This window comes from Neocloeon triangulifer, unplaced genomic scaffold, assembly GCF_031216515.1.
Source record: "Neocloeon triangulifer isolate White Clay Creek 2 clone unplaced genomic scaffold, ASM3121651v1 ptg000001l, whole genome shotgun sequence".
Lineage (NCBI taxonomy): Eukaryota > Metazoa > Arthropoda > Insecta > Ephemeroptera > Baetidae > Neocloeon > Neocloeon triangulifer.
In genome coordinates this window covers 5,827,514-5,845,360 of record NW_026775544.1, presented here as the reverse complement: position 1 = coordinate 5,845,360, position 17,847 = coordinate 5,827,514, and the positions used below count along the sequence as shown (strand labels likewise).

At 36.8% G+C, this 17,847-nt stretch overlaps 2 protein-coding genes across 6 annotated transcripts in view; both read left to right on the top strand.

The window, feature by feature from the left end:
• Positions 1–9,444, top strand: part of LOC132198926 (tripartite motif-containing protein 2-like) — a 32,704-nt gene extending 23,260 nt beyond the window's left edge. For 3 of the 4 annotated variants that reach the window (XM_059623251.1, XM_059623278.1, XM_059623268.1), the window contains 10 exons: positions 3,384–3,493; positions 4,687–4,946; positions 5,907–6,074; positions 6,838–7,056; positions 7,121–7,321; positions 7,386–7,687; positions 8,022–8,248; positions 8,311–8,534; positions 8,589–8,739; positions 8,803–9,444. In XM_059623251.1, coding sequence (XP_059479234.1) covers positions 3,384–3,493; positions 4,687–4,946; positions 5,907–6,074; positions 6,838–7,056; positions 7,121–7,321; positions 7,386–7,687; positions 8,022–8,248; positions 8,311–8,534; positions 8,589–8,739; positions 8,803–9,041 — 2,101 coding nt within the window. In that variant the 3' untranslated portion in view covers positions 9,042–9,444. The remainder of the gene's footprint in view (positions 1–3,383; positions 3,494–4,686; positions 4,947–5,906; positions 6,075–6,837; positions 7,057–7,120; positions 7,322–7,385; positions 7,688–8,021; positions 8,249–8,310; positions 8,535–8,588; positions 8,740–8,802) is intronic. The other variant, XM_059623260.1, reaches the window with a different exon arrangement.
• A 664-nt stretch (positions 9,445–10,108) lies between these two features.
• LOC132192881 (WAS/WASL-interacting protein family member 2-like) lies at positions 10,109–17,824 on the top strand. Of its 2 annotated transcripts, XM_059613078.1 has the most exons (11): positions 10,110–10,302; positions 10,605–10,782; positions 11,838–11,990; positions 12,056–12,138; positions 12,205–12,309; positions 13,278–13,463; positions 14,408–14,842; positions 15,381–15,462; positions 15,528–15,629; positions 15,758–15,829; positions 16,595–17,824. In XM_059613078.1, the coding sequence occupies exons 2-11, from the start codon at positions 10,614–10,616 to the stop codon at positions 16,675–16,677; spliced, it is 1,470 nt and encodes a 489-aa protein (XP_059469061.1). In that variant the 5' UTR covers positions 10,110–10,302; positions 10,605–10,613; the 3' UTR covers positions 16,678–17,824. The 2 variants fall into 2 exon arrangements, with proteins under 2 accessions (XP_059469069.1, XP_059469061.1); XM_059613086.1 differs by lacking the exon at positions 15,758–15,829 and having other exon boundaries at positions 10,109–10,302.
• Positions 17,825–17,847: the final 23 nt, after the last annotated feature.

Genomic DNA, 17,847 nt, shown 5'->3' with positions numbered 1-17,847 from the left:
GCCATGTCATTCAGCTCTGCTCGTCGTGGGTGGGAGGCAAAAAGTGCTGATCGAGAGACAGAGAAGGCCCCATATTAATACTATACAGAGAGGGGGCTCAGCATTTTTATTACGTCGGCCGGCGGCACCAACAAATACCTGTTTGCCAGTCTAGACACTGTCCGGCCGCTTCCTTTGTATTAATAAATGCTCGCACGTAACACAAATATCGGCGCGTGTACTTTTATTTATTAATTTGTTGGAGGCACATTTTATGTATTTATCGTTGTTTGGATTAATTTATCCCAAGACTAGCCTGTTGTCGATTTTCTTATCTAATGCCGCCGCCGCCACTGAACACACAACATCACAGACTGGACTAATTACCGCGTACAAAACGCGACATGACTTTGTGATTACGGTTGGGACGCTCCGGCGGGTAATTCATGCCGACGGCGGCGGGTCTTGCTCGGGTAATTGCTCAGTGATTGGTGTCCCTTCCGAGAAGTGCGCGGAATGACGCACACTGCGGTGCAAAAAAAAATAATATAGGTCGCTCAAAATAGCTGGGTAATGCTTTTTTGTCCCAGAATAGCCCAATTAAAGAGAGACTCACTCAAATTAACATAATTGAATAAAATTTGAAAAAAGAAAAATTCATTATTTTGATCTTTTTTAACTTTTGTTTTTATTAATTTTAATATAATAAGAACACATAAAAAGTGGTTTTTAATTTTTTTATTAGACATTTCAATAAAAGAAATTTAAAATTAATTTTATTATTAGTAAACTCAATTTAACTTTAAAAAATTTACCGCCGTCTTTTATTGGTTATAAAAAATTAAAATTTTCCCTTACTTAATAATAAGTTTAAATTGGGTTGACTGGAATATATCTTAATTTCTCTAGCCTTCCTTTATTGAGCTTTAAAATAAGAAAAAATCATAGAACATAAAAAAAACTCGATTTTTTTATGCAAAATAATTAGTATTTAATTAATTTTAAATATATAAAAAAGTGTAAAAGGTATAATTTTTTATAATTAGGCGTTACAATAATTAAAAAATTGCAAGTACCAATCTAGTTGCATTCTGTGAGAGGAGATTAAATAAAACATTTTGTAGTGGAATTTCACGATTAAACATGTTGTATTTTAAGGGTGGAAACAAATTAAAATAATACATTAATCTCTCTTTAATCCTCATTCCAGACATCCAGACTGACTATAACTTTTAAAGTGCTCAAACTTAAAACTTGTGAAGTATAAATAATGAATGTTGCTCTAAATTTTTATTATAAATTTGAATTTCCGTACGAAATAAATCTTATGAAAAATATAAGATATCTTCTGAGCGTAAAATTTTTTACTTTCCAATATTTTTAAAATTTTATTTTTTATTTTTTGCGCTTCATTGATTACAATGATGATGATCCGTGCACAGTTTGACGGTATAATTGGATTCAATTAGGTCTTACCTGAATGGTTTCCATGACAAATTACTGTTTGCCAAAGATGTAATAATTGGCTGCCAAGTCAATGATCCCTCACGCTTACCATATAAAAAAATTAAAGATAATTGCTCGCTCATCTCTCGGCGTTTTTAGAAATTTACTAAACGCAACATATATAATTTCCTCGTACATGCGTGTGACGGCGTAAAAAATTGTTTGAAGCATGTTGAGGCGCAGACGATTTTCATTCTCAAAGCAGCGTTTGCCGTGTGTTAATAATAATTGGCGCTTCCTCTCTAATGGCCTCCAATTAAATGTGTCTGCTGCCCTGAATGTTTATAAATTAGCATTAGAAAAAAAATCATATCCATTTGTAGCATAAAAATGCATTGTTGCTCCGTCAAGATATTGCATTCAATTAAAATTTCTCGTTCCGCCTGGAGGAATTAAAAGATGCCGACGTGGAGTAATTAATTATCTTCAAGCGTGGATTCCACTGCCTTTTGATCAGTAAATTAGGCATAAGATCATAAGATTAGGGACAAACACTACACGGGGTCCAAGAATGTTTACCATTAATCTTTTAATATCGACTTGTTCTTTGGAAATTTTATGGTGGAATTAAATGCTTGTTTGGAGCATTGAATGATTTATAACATGGAAGGAAATTAAAGAAAACGTTTTTTATAGGAAAATTGAAATAGAAAATAGAGAAAGCTTAGCGCAATTTGCCAAGTCACTTGATTGTAATTTGAGACTAAACACAGTGCACATTATTTTCGGATTTGGCTTTCTTGGTCCAAAGCAATTTGTTTTTGAACATTTAAGCGCTTTGAGCTATGCCTTATCAGCCGCGTGATGACATCTTCCCCACAATAACTCTGTCACTCAAGGGTATTCAAGGTAATAAGTTGTTTTGTGCATTAGATGGAAAGCAGCACGATTTCTTTTCTTCCAACAACTTCAACCGGACACTCAGCACCTCTTTTTCTTTGTCGCGAGATTGGAATTTGAAAATGGGACAAATGGGAAAAAAGATGAGACGAGTGCTGATGGGATTAAGATGAGAGACCAATTTCAGGGAGAAAGCGGAGATCGCTTTAATTAAAATGAAAATACATCTTATTTAGATTGTTGCAACTTTATCAGAAGAAGACTGTTATAAAAAAATTCAAGAAGGGCTTTAATTTTTGCTGTCAAAGCATTTTCTATATTATTTTTTTTTTTTCAAATTTTGTTACTTTAAAATTTAAATTCATTAGCAAACAATAGAAGTAATTACAATTCTGCAATAATGTACATTTGAAAGTCTCAAAATAGTCTAGATATTAAAATTAAAATTAGTCCTTAAATTTCTAATAAAGTAATAAGTTTTAATTGTTTACTTCTTTGATGCTTTTTTGACTTTGTTTGACTTTGTTTTAACTGAATTTTTTTTAAATCAAACCATGGCATAAAAGCATAATTAAATATTTTAGTATCTAACATGCTCAACTAATTAATCCATTATTATTAATTATTATTCCATTGAAAGACTTTTATTTTTCACTTTCTCGCGGGAGCTTGACAATTTTCAAAATTATTTCCAAACCCACTTTTTCCTCATTATCTCTAAATTATTTTCGTGCTTTCCGAGGCTGCGGGCGGCCGTTTCTTGTCCAATTTGTGTGACTCTCACGCCAAAACCACATTTATTTATTAGTGTTTCTGGCAGCGGCCATCAAGCCTTAAGTTTATCTCTTCCCGACGGTTTATTATTGTTCGACGCTTTTAACAAGGGAGGCTGTTTTGTACGAAAATTAAATGTGGGTCACTGCGCCTGTCGATCCATTCCTTACTAACTGCCCACCCCTCGACCAAAACCGAAATAACAATTAGATTCTGCGGGCGCTGCTCTTCGGAAACTATGGCGAGCGAATTAATTTATGGTTTTCCTGTTGTTATGTTCGCAGGACCCGGGTGGGCGAGAGGATGATCAGCATGAGCTCCACCCTCGTCGAAACAGTCTCCATCAACTACGAAGACTTCAACGAGAGCTTCCTTACCTGTAGCACATGCCTCTGTAAGTTCAATAATTTATTGTTTTTAAAAAAATAGCAAGCTTTTTCTCATTTCATTTTCTTTTTTACTGCCCCAAATATTATATTTTTCATAAAATTTAAATCTTTAAAATTTTGTTTCCATTGTTGTAAATTAATCTAAAATAAAATTTTTATGTTTAGAAAAAATATTGTGTTTTCTATCCTTTGATTATTATTTGCAAGGAATGAAAAAATGCACAAAATTTAAAATTTTAATCAAAGTTTTTGTTTAGATTTTGATGCCTTTAAAAGAAATCGGAGCCTCTGTACGCGGAATATTTCTCTCAAAAATTCACGCCTTGGTAAAAACAAATTGGTTTCCCAGAATAAAACCCGTACATAACTTGTAAGAAAATTGCTTTCTAGCAGCAGTGATAATTTATTGTTTGTTTGGGTGCTGCGTCAGGACATTAAATAACATCTCAGCTGAGATAACACGGATGATTATTATGCAAATTAACTTTTTCTCAAAGATCAACACTCACATAAATGCAAATATTCAGTTAAGATTTATTAATAAATAATGAGCAAGATATTTTTATATAAGTTTAAAGTGTTTATTTTTCATAAGTCGTAAAGAGGAAAAATGAAGAGATTCCCATTCTTAAAATATAGAAAATCTTCAACTTGTGAAAGGTTTTATTGAGAGATGTTATCTATGATAATACAAAAAATGTAATTTCTCGCGAATAATTCATTCAATTATTCATGACTTATGTGCATTTAAATTATCAAAGTTTCATATTTTGTAGAATTTATTGAAAATGAGACCATTTGTTAAAATTTAAAGAAAGGAATCGATCAAAATATCCAAATTTTTATTTCTCTGCATTCAGAATACAAGTTTTTCAAACTCTTTGTTGACTTTTTATCCCTTGGACCATCCAACAAGTGGAAAATCCAATGGAAAAAATGCACAAGTTCTCTCATTACGCAAACCTCGAGACCAAGGGAAGTAGCGAATGTTTAATTCATTTTGCGGTCGCTCCACATTTCCGTTTATACTGCTCGGCAAATGCAGCCACTATCAACCCGGCCAGTCGCGGCCAAACGCCCAAACCATATTATTTTCCCCCTTTTTTTATTTTTTATCAGAATGAGAAAAAAGTTTGCTCTCCTTTTGTGTGTGTCCTCGCTAAAGTGGTGATAACTGTGTGTTTTCTTTTCCGCACAGGTATGTATGACGGGGGAGCGCACACGCCGAAACTGCTGCCCTGCTCGCACACGGTTTGCCTTGAATGCCTTTCGCATATTGCCAGCTCGCAGACTCGAGACACGGGCTCGTTCCGCTGCCCCATTTGCCGCGAGCTCATCACCATCCCCCGCGGGGGCGTCGCCGCCCTGCCTCCCTCCTTCCTGGTCAACCAGCTGCTTGACCTCATGTCCAGGCAGCGTCGAGAGGTCATCCCCAAGTGCTCCGTTCACATTAATCAGGTCAGTACACAAATTTTATTTTTAATGCCTTGTTAAAAAAAGGAACTCTGGTCGATTTTTTAACTGGAAAGATGTAAATTTTGTTTCAGATTAAATACGTTTTATTATTGAAATAAAGTATTGGAAATTGAATTTAAGTCAGCATTTCCTTGATGGATTTTTTTAGTTGATTATTGTTTTTCCTACATAGCTGTTTATTAACAAATCAACAAACATATCTGGGAAAAGCCAAAATTTTAATTATCCATTATTTTTATAAATTTTGGCACACCATTTTTTTCCAAATATTTATGTTTCAATTATTTAAAATTTTGTATGGATTTTGATCTGAAAACTGCTGTTTTAAACAATTGGATCTAGGTATTTTGTTCTTCCTTGAATTATTAGTGGTTTAATCTATACTTTCAGATACAGTAGATTCAATTTAATTTATAACAAACTCAAGTTTCTGGTAATGAATTTTATTTTATTCAAGAAATTACTCGATCCTCGAACATTGGACTTGGGAGACTTAGCTTCTGTTTGTATTTCAAAGTGCCTTCCTTATTCTTTTACTGACTGTGGTGGTTATTTTTACACTAGAAGGCGTCGTCATTGCATTATTATTTGTTTCCCCAAGATCTTTTGCCCTCACACTTGTTCCAAATTTTCACTCTTTGAACACTTTTATATACTATAACCTTGAGGTTCAGCAGACTTTTGCGATGAGAATCTCTAAGTGGCGACTGTCTCACAGTCACGCTGTTTTCAAGTTAAAATGCTCAATAGCCGCTCTTGTGCTCCACAAAGCGGCGGCAAAAAGCGCGAGAATTGCATCTCCAGCGGCTGCAGAGTTTCTTGAACCGCTCGAGGATAAAATTGGAAATTCCCAGAAAGGACAATATCAACTACATAGATGTAGCCTTTTTTCTCATCTCCTCGAACTGCTTTTTAAATTTTGGTCTTGTTTAATTGAACCAGGAGTTGCTGTTCTGCGAGACATGCGACACCGTGTTTTGCTCCTTGTGCACCGGAGGCAGCCACAGCACTGGCGGATCGAGTTGCGAACACACTATCATTCCCTTCTCCATTGCTATTAAGCGAATGTCTGAGATCTTGCTCTACAAGGCCAACGACTGCATCTCGAAGGTGGGTTTTGTTGTCGGGCGTTTCTTTCTCTCTCTCATGCTGGGAATCCAGCATTTTTATAATTTTGTGTCACCCGACCTCCATTGTTATCTCTGATCTGACTGCATGATTCATCAAATAAGAATTTTTTCTAGCTTTTTTTAAAAAATTAGTTATAAAAATGAAAAAGAATAATAATTTTCCAAATCTATGTATTTCTTGTTATTGAATTTTTTCCACTTATTTATGTTTATATAAAAAAGGCTATGTTGTGACTGATAATTTTTAAAATTTAGGATGAAATTAAAAAAGTTTTTTCTGTAAAACCTGGATCTATTTGTTCACGATATTTTGAAAAAGTAATAATCAGAAAAACTATCTATAATTAAGTGGAAAGTTAACTATAATTTTTTCTTACACTCTCAAAAAAGAATCTACAGAATAGACAATCTTTTGGTATAATTTAAAACTCCAATCATAATTTTGAATCCAATAAAAGACTCATCTTTACAGAAAAAAATCGATACTTTAAAATTTGCGATCTCTTATTTATTGCAAAACAGATAATGAAAGTTGAAATTGACATAGTTATTCTTTCGTTGATGGAATTCGCTAGTTTTTATTATTATTATTATTATTATATTGCATATTGTATTTATTCTTGTTTGCGTCGAAATATTTTTATATTGTTAGTTCATTTCAACTCATCTTTAATATTTTAAATAAATTTAAAATCCAGTTACTAAAATTATTTGATATATACAAAAAAATTGTCTATTTGTAGTTGGGACAGGCTCACGATGCAGTTTCGGACGAGCTGAAGCGTCTGGACGATGCGACCGAGGCTTGCCTGTCGCACCTGTCGCGCACCTTTGAGGAAATCACCGCCCTGGCCGAGAAGCGGCGCCTGGCCCTTTCGAATGCGGTGCGCGAGGCGCGCGACAAGAAGAAGGGTGTGCTGGAAGAGCAGCTGAAACTGATCGCCGCCGAAAAGGCCAAAGTTGTACTTCACTCCGAGTGCGGCGAGGGTTCGAGTTGGACTAATGGGTGTGAAATTATGGTTGCAGGTGGATGGCGAGTGCGACGGGCTGCAGTATCAAGTTGAAGTCAGAAACATTACCCAGAAGATATCTAGTCTGACAGAGAAACTCGATAGTGTTGCCACGCTCGCTGAGCCGAGAGAAAACTCGTTTCTCACATGCGACTTCCAAGGTGGCCAGGACGGGGCCATCGAAGTCGTCAAAAAGGCACTTGATATCTTCGGAAAGGTGAGAATCTCCCTACTTGTTCGAACCAAGCGGTTTATGTCATTTTTTCATATTTTAATTCTAGGTCAGGACAAGCACCACCTTCCCGAGTTTGTGCTCGGCCGAGGTGGACACGCTGCCTGCCAACGGAGACGTGGTGGCCAAACTTAAGTGCAGCGCCACCCTGAGCACCGTCGACTATCACGGCAACCCCAGAACTTCAGGTGGCGACCCTGTCAGCGCCGAGCTGAGGACCAAGTCTGGCCAGCTGCTCGAGACAGAAATCCAAGATCTGGACGACGGCACCTACAAGGTCTGGTTCAGACCGCCGTCAGCTGGCACATACACACTGAACCTGAGCGTCTTCCAAAGACCCATCAAAGACAAGTGAGAACCTGAAACTTCAAAAAATAAATTTAAAATAACGAGAGAGAACAAAATATAGAAAACAGCATCAGAACATGAAAAATCAGTAAAAACAGTGTTTAATTTTTGTTATTTTTTTTTTGCATTTTTATTTTATTGCAAAAAAAATTTCATTAAAAAATTAATTAAATTTATTATTTGATTTTTTTTTTAAAAACGATGATTTGGATTATTTGGATGGTTTTAAGTTAAGATGAATGCAACTCAGCAATCGGTTAATGAATATTTTGTAACTTTTTTAATTATGTAATTTTTGTTCATTATCGAATAATATTTTAACATTTTAAATTTCCAGGGACATCAATATTGAGGTGACTGAACACAACAGTCCCAGAGGCGAGCACGGAAGCCGAGGTTCGGGGAAAGCGGAATTTTTGCAGCCAGTGTCCGTCACTGTGGACTCTGAAGCTGGCTTTGTCTACGTCCTGGACACCGGCAACTCCCGCATCAAGGTTCTTTCCCTGGATTTGGAATTCATTAGGCATATTGAGAACGATGGTCTGAAGGGGCGTAGTTGCACAGGTATTATTTTTCTTATTCTAATTTTAAGCCAACTTTTTCTAAAAAATTTGTTCATTTTCCAGGTATTGCCCTCACTAGACAAGGGTTAATTGTGGTCAACTGGCGTACAAAGAGCGTCACGGAAATCGACCCGGCCACCGGTGACACCATCACTTCATTTTCCCACAATGCTTTCCAAGAGCCTGTAGATATTGCTGTCATGCCGAAGAGCGGAAAAATCCTTGTGGCGGATAACAGCGCCAGCTGCGTGTTTGTCTTTGATAGTCAGGGCCGACCTTTGCTGCAGGTAGTTTAAATCATATCAGACCTTGCATTATTCTTTACATTAATTTTTTCCCAGGTCGGCAAAAAGGGAAGCCAGAGGGGCCAGTTCAATTTGATTTCGTCAGTGGCAGCGTCGCCTAATGATGACATCATTGTGGCTGATAGTCGTATTCAAATCTTCTCAACTGAAGGAGAATTTAAGAGAGAAATTTTTGCTGAAGGAAAAGGTAGTTTTTAGTTCAAACTGTTATTTTTTCTCTTATCATTTTTTTTTATTATTTTTTTTTTAGGTCGAGGGCGGTACGGTGGTCTGACTATGGACAGTGAGAGTCGGATTATCGCCACCAGGTCAGAAAAGTGTCGGCACTACATCCAAGTGCTGAGCTCGGAAGAGGACAAGGTGCTGTCGACGATCGACTCTCACGACTCTAAGCTCAAAAGACCAAGCGGGGTTGCCGTGATGCCGGAACACCACATTGTAGCCGTTGATTTAGGAAACGACTGTGTGAAAAAGTACCAGTACTGGTAGAGCTGCCAGTCAGGATAATTTGCCATTTTGACTTAAGATTAATTAATTTTGAAAAAAGAAAAACGCCTGCTGGATATATTAGAGAATTTTTCACCCCCCAACATGTAAAAAAATTAAGAAGTGTGTTAGAGGTTTTTTCCAAAACAATGCGAGAGTGGACTGACAATTGGAAGGGAATTGAAAGGAGGATTTTATGACTATGATTTCGTTCGTAATGTCATATCAGCTGTGCTAGTCTCTTGTGTACATACATCTAACGTAGTAGTCACTGATCTCTTTATTTAATGCAGTTTAACTTATCTCTAACTCTTTGTTATGCCAAAGCAAAATTTGCTATTATCTCCTTTTGTATTCGTAAGCATTTGTAATGTGTGTAAATAAATGTTTACAACATCTGAAAAAATCTGGACTTTATTTACATCTTCCTGGAAAAACTTGGCAGTCCTATTGACTGTGGTGCCTAATTCTTTTAATAATAATAATACTATCATTACTAATTAATTGATAAGCTATACAGTACTATATACTTTAGATAAAAAGTGGTGCGTCAAATGATTTTTACTAGATTGTCCTAAATTAATCTGAACATTTGATACGCAATATTTATTTTTTGTGAAGATTATATAATTTGAAGAAAGAATTGTACAAATAAATATAGTTATAATTATAGTATGCATCATAATTACGCATCCAAAATGTTAAGATGTATTTTTTAATAAATAAAAAAATTTAATTATTATTATAATGTTGAGCGAGAACCAGGGTGGATAGATGTATTATAAAAGTTATAATATTGAAATAAAATAATACCAAAACATTTAATTAAATTCTGTCAATTCTATGATATTATTGGATAATTCTATAGTGAGTAGTAATAATTGAACAAAGCCTTTCTTCTTATCTCTAGAGTCTAGAGCCACACGATAGATAACAATATAAGCTATCTCCCTTGAATCCAACACAATTCTTTCAGGCTATCACGAGAATTGTGTGAGAAATTCTGCGCATTTCGCGTGTGGCACGTGTTTTTGAATTTCGCCGCCAGATGTCTCCGAGGGGAAGGAAGAAACTCCCCCCTACAAAGACTCGGCCATATTGGTGCTTAAAGCTTAAACACGGAATTGCGAAGGAAAAGTGGTCGCAGGAAAGTGCGTCGAGCGCCGACAAACCGCCCATGTTTCGCCACTGCACGCTGCCGAAATGAAGGCGGGCAGTTGAGGAGTGGATTCGGCAATTCGGCACAGCGAAGCGCCACTAGCAGGTGGGTGTTCGGCCGCCGACTGTCACTCCTCTCGCGATCTCGTCCCAACTCTCCTTCCTCGGTGCGAATTGAAACGTGTTTGGGTTGGGCTGTGTCACGGCCGAGTGATTCATCGGCCCCGCGCCTCATGTTGTCGACGCCCGAGGGGCACGTCCGGCCCCCGGACGACCCCCGGCCGCCGCCCGGGCCCTTTTTGGAGTTTGTGAAAGCAGCTCCTTTTATGGTCGGCGGACCCCCACTCGCTCGTTCAATGTTTACCAATGTGGGTCATTCTCAGTTCTATAAACGTGTTTGTCCTGCAGGTGAGAAGGATGCCGCCACCCCCGCCGCCTCCGGGGCCGCCGCCCCCGCCCACGTTCGCGCCACCCAAGCCGGCGGCCGACGACGGCCAGGCGAGGAACATGCTGCTCACGTCCATCCGACAGGGCACCACGCTCAAGAAGGCCGTCACGAATGACAGGAGTGCGCCCACCGTCGGAGGCAAGTCCACGTTGTTTCAAAATAACAAGTCCAGCAAAATTTTAAGGCCATAATATCCTTCTTGTCTTCTGGTAGTTTTCTAGAATTGGTTTGTTTTGTGTTGAAAATAACACATGACTTTATGTAACAAACTTTCTTGTAAATTTTATTTGGAAAAAAAATTTAAATTGACCGAATTACATATTTTGCCCTAATAACAAATTCACAGTGGACAGAACTGAAATTTGTAACTAAAATTGGAAAATTTCTTTTGAAAAATTAAGAAATCTGTCATCTCAATAATACATAATTATTTCAAACAATGAGCTCTAATTGGGTTGAATTTTCTCGGAGCAAAGAAATAGAAATCCACAATGCCTTTTTCAATGTATTTTTGAATTGTTTTGAAAATTTCTTTACTTTTTTTTTAAGGTGTTAGAAAACATCTTTTAAACATTTTCATTTAACCTTTAATTAATTATAAAAAAAATAGCAATAATTCATAATTAATTCACCTCTTTTGATTGCCCTAAAAAATGTGCGATTTCAAACAATGCCATCAAGATAATTTACAATCAAACCAACAAGAATATTTAAATTTAATTTTGTGTTTTCATTGAGTTTTAAAATAAAGATCCTTTTTCTCTGTAAATATTTTCATCAGTTTCTGAGAAAAGCCGTCAATATAAACTTAAACCTTTATTTTCAAGCAGATTTTAAAAAGAAAGAAATAATACCTGTAAATTCAAGTTAGATTTTCTATTAATACAAATTGATTTGAATCTTTCCTGTCCTTACTTTTTAAGAAACCTGAAAGCACCACATTATGTGGAAAAATACATTTTTACAACATGTTAACTTCTTACTCACCTTGCGAATTGTGATCATTCTTCGGATGGTTGCCAAAGATGACTAATGTATGAATCACTTTGAAATTTTTTTCCCTATTAGATTTTTTTATTCAAGCTCAACAAGTCAATTAAATAATTATTTTAATCCATCCAATCAATGAATTTAACCGTCCATAAAAATCAGTAGATCAAAATAACTACAACTGCAAATTGATTTGCTTGCAGTTCCAAAAAAGACATCACCAACTTCAACTTCTGGAGGCCCTCGAAGCAACGGACCAGCTCCGGAGCAGCCGCGGAACAATGGAGGTCCAATGGACATGTCAAGTCTCTTTGCAGGAGGCATGCCCAGGTTGAGGTCGACTGGAAGAAATATAGGTCAGCATTTTCACTTTTGGAGTTTTCCTTCAAAAATACTTAACTTTTGTTTCTGAATCCCTCAGGAGTCAGTCCTAGAAGCAATGATGACAGTAATGATAATGTTAGGAATTACAATGATAGCAGCCCTGTGATAAACAGTCATCAGGTGGGCTATCTTTTGCGGCATCATTTTTCTATAATTTTATATTGACTTTACTTGAATTTTTTTCAGAAACAAAAGAGTTTAGGGAGCAGGCGAGAGTTGACCCCTGACACGAAAAACAGAGGGCCGCCCCCTCAGCCGCCTCCGTCGAATAAAAAGCCAACCATGCATGTGGTGAGTGAAGTTGCCTTCCTGCTAGCTGATTAGCCACTTTCTGATTAGATTGCTCGACGCTATTTGAATTTTCTTTAAAATATATTCATATTTTGCCACATGGAAAATGTGGTGGAAATTGGTGATTATGGGCGCCTGTTTTGCAACGGCTGACATTGGTGACGCAGTCAGTCTCGGTTTCGCAGGCAGTTGGGTTGTTTGGCCAGATTAGCAGGCAGCAAACAGCAGCGCGCCCATAACTATTTGCCCACCTTAATACCCAGAACAGAAGATGAGTTCGGTTCGCAAAAACATTTGGCCAAAAGAAGCAAGTCTACATTTCAGTTTTATTCTTTGCACTGAATTGGGAACGATCAAAGAACATGAATCACATGAAATATGATTCCAATTTTAATTCCATCAAAAAGTATATATAGCTTTGAATAATTTTACTTGGAAGCCGCAAACCATTATTATTTAAACCACAAAAGGAAACCTAGATAGCTTATCGACCAAATTAACATTATTTTAAAATAATTAGAGCAGAGCTTATTTCATGTACTTCTCAATTACTTATAAGTAGTAAAATAATAGTTTAGTGATGAAAGAAATTTAAGAAAACAATTAGTAAACACAAAATAGTTATTTTATGTAAAAAAAAAAGTGCAAATAACATTGGCTTTCTCAATTAGAAATTAATTGCACTTTCATTTTAAAATTTTGTGAAAGTGGCATAAAACAATATTTAAACATTAAATAAAGAACGTCAAAAAATACAAAAAAAATAATAATAAATAAATAATAATAATATCAGCATTCCTTAGAATATTTGTTGAATTTTTAATAATTAATTTCTGCAGACTTTTACTGTTTGAATTTTTTATTAATTTCTTCTTTCATCAACAGCCTTTTTAATTATTGATGTCTTTCACCAGTTGAGATTTCTGATACCTCTTATTTGACGTGATTTTTGTTTGGAAAATTTTCAGAGCACTTCTGACACGGCGTTGACGGCGTCAAGCCCGTCGCTGAGCCAGCGGAGCTTTGCTCCGTCGTTACCGAGCAAACCGCCCGTCGGCGGCCACGGCAAGCCAAATTTCGCACCTAGGCCGCCCGGTCAATACAAGACGGCACCAAAGCCATCGCCTCCTCCTAAGTCAACAACCGCCATGCATGTGAGTGATAATTTTTAGGGCAAACAGTTGACGCAAATGACGACAATTTTTTAGTCACTCGTTGGGACAAAAGTTGAATTGAGTGAAGAAAAAATGTTTATTTTTCTTGCAACCAGAAACAGATAAAAATGGGTTTTTTTTATGATAAGTGTTTTTGGTTAGACCATGTCCTCGTGTGATTTCCAAATCCAGTCTAAAATGGAATCGATATGTTTGGATTTGATAATTGATGTAATATCTTTTCTTAAAATTATTTTTATTTTATTAATTTTGTGAATTGAGTATGAGTTTCCATTTCTTTGACATATTAATTGTATTTAAAAGCCGTGGATTTTTTGCAAAAAGCTTTTAGAGATAACATCCAGACTTTGAAAATTGGTAGTTATATTTATTCTGAGCTTTCAATGCTCTTTTTTTTTGTAAAACCACTTGTGTGTCTAAGATTGGGGCCATATTTAAACGTCACTATCTTATGTAATTCACTAAAGCATATAATTTTGTTCACAAAGATTGATAAAAAAAAAAAATTATTGTTCTGCTTTGTAGCTGGAGCTAATTTTTTTTCAAATGCGTATCAATTTTCCCTGTGAACCTCTCAACTTCCTACATTTTAAATATCAATATCTCGGAATGTTTTTGTAGAAACGAGATATTTCAATAAAGCTTTTCAATGCCTTCTGTAATTTTTTTTTTAAATATTTATACTTTTTGAAACTATATCAATAATTTCTTTAAAGATTGCTCTTTAAGAGTAGAAAAAAAACAGTAGGAAGTATGGCAGATTATACAAGTTAATTAATTTTAATTTTAAGGAAAGTTAAAAAGTTTGATTTAATTTTTGCTGAATTTTACATATTCAAAATTGGGAATATTTACTAACCAAATTACGTATATAATTCAAAAAAAGAAATCTTCAAAGTATTAATCTTGATTTTGTGATTTAGGCTGCCAACGGGGCTCCCTTGTTGCCAGCGCGGCCGCCAAGCGTGACCAGGGCGCACAGCATGCGGACACCGAGGTCACCGTCTGCCGACAGCAGTCCGTCGCCCGAGCTGGGCGACTACCGCGGCCACCAGCACTTCCAGTCTCAAGAGGGCCTGCACCACTCCTCCAATGGCCTGGTCAGGGCCAAGTCGGCGGCTCCGCTGCCCCCGGGGAGCGGCCGGAACCCGCCCCCGCCGCCCCCGGCTAAGGCAAAACCACCCTCGGCAAAACCGCCCCCGCCGCCTGTCAACGTGCGGGTCACCCCTCCTGTGCTTCCACCCCCTCCGCCCCCAACGGCGGCCCCTCCGCCCCCTAGCTCAGCGCCGCCCCCGCCTGCTACAGCCCCTCCTTTGCCCCCTCATCGACTCACTGCTGCCAGTCAGCAGAAGAGCCAAGTAAGTGTCAGGACCAGGAAATCGCCCCGCACCCTTAGTTGCTTTTGCACCCATTGATGGCCCAAAACTTGTCTCTTTGTTTTTTGACTGGGGCTCTCGATACCTCAAAAATATAAAATATCAGACCATACGCTTTTCTGTCTTTAAAATTATTAAAATACCAATTTACCTAAGATCGGAATTTAAAATTTTATACTGGAAAATGCCTGAAAATTTGTATTGCTACTGCTAGTTTCTCCCAAATCCAAATAATATCCTTGTTAATCTTCATATTGATTTTTTTTTCTACTTTACTTTAGCGGAAATAATTGCTGGGAAATATGTTTAATAGTTTACATTTCTTTCTACATACATAAACTTAAATTTATTAATGAAAAGAAAATATTACAATTATATCTCTATTATTGGAAGCTTTCAACATAATCATGCATCGTTATTAATACGAGAGGTTAAAAGACATTTTGGGCCTGAAATTCTTCTGCAAAAGTAGAAAATTCTTGCAGAGGACACTCGCTTAATCACCTGCTTTTTCCTACAGCCTCCGCCGCCTCCTTTGAGCGTGCCCCCGCCACCTCCAGTCAGAAATTCTTCCATGAGAAACGGAGGCACCCCGGCCAATGGTAACGCCGCCCTCTTCAAAAAATTAAACCAGAAGCTACAATTTCTTGATCCTTTTTGTTCGCAGGCGAGTTGGAGACGAGGTTCATGCACATGTTCCATAGAGTGCATGAATTCCCAGCCCCAGAAAAGTTCCTCAACGTGCCCAAAGTGTATAACAGCAGGAATGGTGAGCGCACTTCCAAATTTTGTCTTATTTAAAAAAGTTTGCTTACTTAATAATTCTCGCATGGTTCGAGTTGCTTATTATTTTATTTTTTGTTTGTTTCTCTAATCATTCCAATGCATGTTGAAAAGATTCGCCTTCGTCGTCTCGTGGCTCTTCACGGCGATCAGAATACGCCTGGGAGAACTCATTGCAATTTGCATGTAAGACCCTTAACCCTTTAATACTTAATTTTTACTGAAAATAGGAAAAACAGAAAGCGCCGTTGTTTGCACTTGGGGTCACTTGGGGTGAAGTTAAAATTAATTCCTTGCTTGCACTAACATTTATTCAAATTGCAAATAATAAACTTTAAATTATTTAAAAGGGGGGGGGGGAAATGAGAAAATAATTAAATCAATTTTTTAATCAAAATGAAAGTAAATTTAGATTTTTGTGCATGGTAATTTTTTATTTTGGAAATGATTTTGTAGAAGTATTTATTTGACCTTTTTTATTATTATTTTTCCTTTTTCTTCCCTTTGCGGTCAGTTAGAAAACGGATCTGATTGTGAATTGTTTTATCATATGAAGCGGCCGGATTTATTTGTCTCCAAGCAAGAGACCTTGAATTTCGCTACGGGGAGGGCTATAAATTATATAAAACATTCGAGTCCAGCTTCTTCAAGGGTAATGATGGTGGGTGATGATTGTAATGTGTGCGCGCCTCTCATTATTTTGCCAATCACAAACCTTGAGAATCACGGGATTCTGTTCGGTCGACTTCCATCTTGATTGGCTGACAATAGGACGCTTTCCTATTATATTGACAATAGTGGAAAGAATTGAAATATTTTAGACCTTGGATGTTAACATAAATTAAATAATTTCGAATCTTCAATTTGACAAATTTATTCTTGAGATTATTTTTTTTTTACCAAAATTTTATATATTTTTTCTAACATCTTCTTTTATCAACACTTTTGCAGCCAAGCAACAGGCACCTCAGCCGCCAAACATGCACGTTCAATTGAGCAACAAGATGTGGGCGAATGACACCTCGACGTGCTAACCCGCAGACTGAAAAACCACAAGCTCGTCGATCGGGCTTCCCGATTCCATATCCAGGTGGCGAAGACACGGACAAATTGAAAAAACTTTGATTCTGCCACCACGTGCAATGAGTTGTTTCTCTCGTTTGCAAAGTTTACCCAACATTTACAACTCAGTTTATTATAATTTATTCATCAGCAGTATTTACACGCGCCTTAATGCATTACTCTTAATATTTGTTATCTACCTATTCACTTTGTGTTTACTTTTGCGAGACAGGTTCATCCCTTAAAAAAATTAGCGCAGGGCTGCACCAATCTTTGCTCTTTACTTATTGAACTGAAAACGAGGAAATTTATATACATTATTTCATCGGAACTGATTTGAATTATAGTTTTGTGCAATTTTGCTCGGAATTGAATCGAATTTTGATAGTTTACTTAATTGCTCACCTCGACTGCATAAAAAAAAGAAGTGCAGCCCAGCGTTCACCGAAAACAAAAAAGTCGAACTGACTGATTGCTTTCTTTTTGTTGTTTTTGGAATCCGAATGTGAAGTACAAATTTTCTATCTAGAATTTGCAATAATTAATCTGTTTCAATTGGAGGGACGGCGCCGCTCCTTTGAGGAGACGGTTGCGTTGCCTGCGAAACGAATGAGGAGGAAGCCCGCGTGAGTGCCCATTCTTATTTGGTCACGCTAGTCCTTAACTGGTAATCTTAATTTAATTACTTTTCAAAAAGTGAATGGCGCCCACAAACACACAAACCACGCTCCATTGCTAGTGCCTAAGTGTAAATAAATCTAATTGCTATTCTGTACATACTGAAATAAGACCTGTTATGAGAAAGAAAAAGTATTCCAGTGTAATATGTAACAATTATTTTTATTCTAATTATAGCCATCTCCTGTTGAAACCGTGCCATTTTTCTTTCAGTCTCTAAACCCAAACCAATCAATCAGCGCCTACAGAAATAAATCATAGGTGGTTATTTTCTGGTAGAGATTCAATTTCTAGTTTTGAGGTTTTTTGTTTTGTTTCAATTTTTACTTATAAAAAAAAATATAAAACCAGAAAAGTGTCCCGATCTTTTATCTTAATTTGTCTACATTGAAAATGTGTATATATCTTTTCACCAAATGACAAGCACCAATTTTTCTCTTATTTCAAATTTTCTTTCATAAATA

Excerpts from the sequence above, each read along its gene's own strand:
- LOC132192881 (XM_059613078.1), top strand. The coding sequence starts at position 10,614 with ATGCCGCCACCCCCGCCGCCTCCGGGGCCGCCGCCCCCGCCCACGTTC. Across the intron at positions 13,464-14,407 it reads AGTCAACAACCGCCATGCAT|GCTGCCAACGGGGCTCCCTT; the intron begins GTGAGTGATAAT and ends TTTGTGATTTAG. Across the intron at positions 15,463-15,527 it reads CGGAGGCACCCCGGCCAATG|GCGAGTTGGAGACGAGGTTC; the intron begins GTAACGCCGCCC and ends TTTTGTTCGCAG.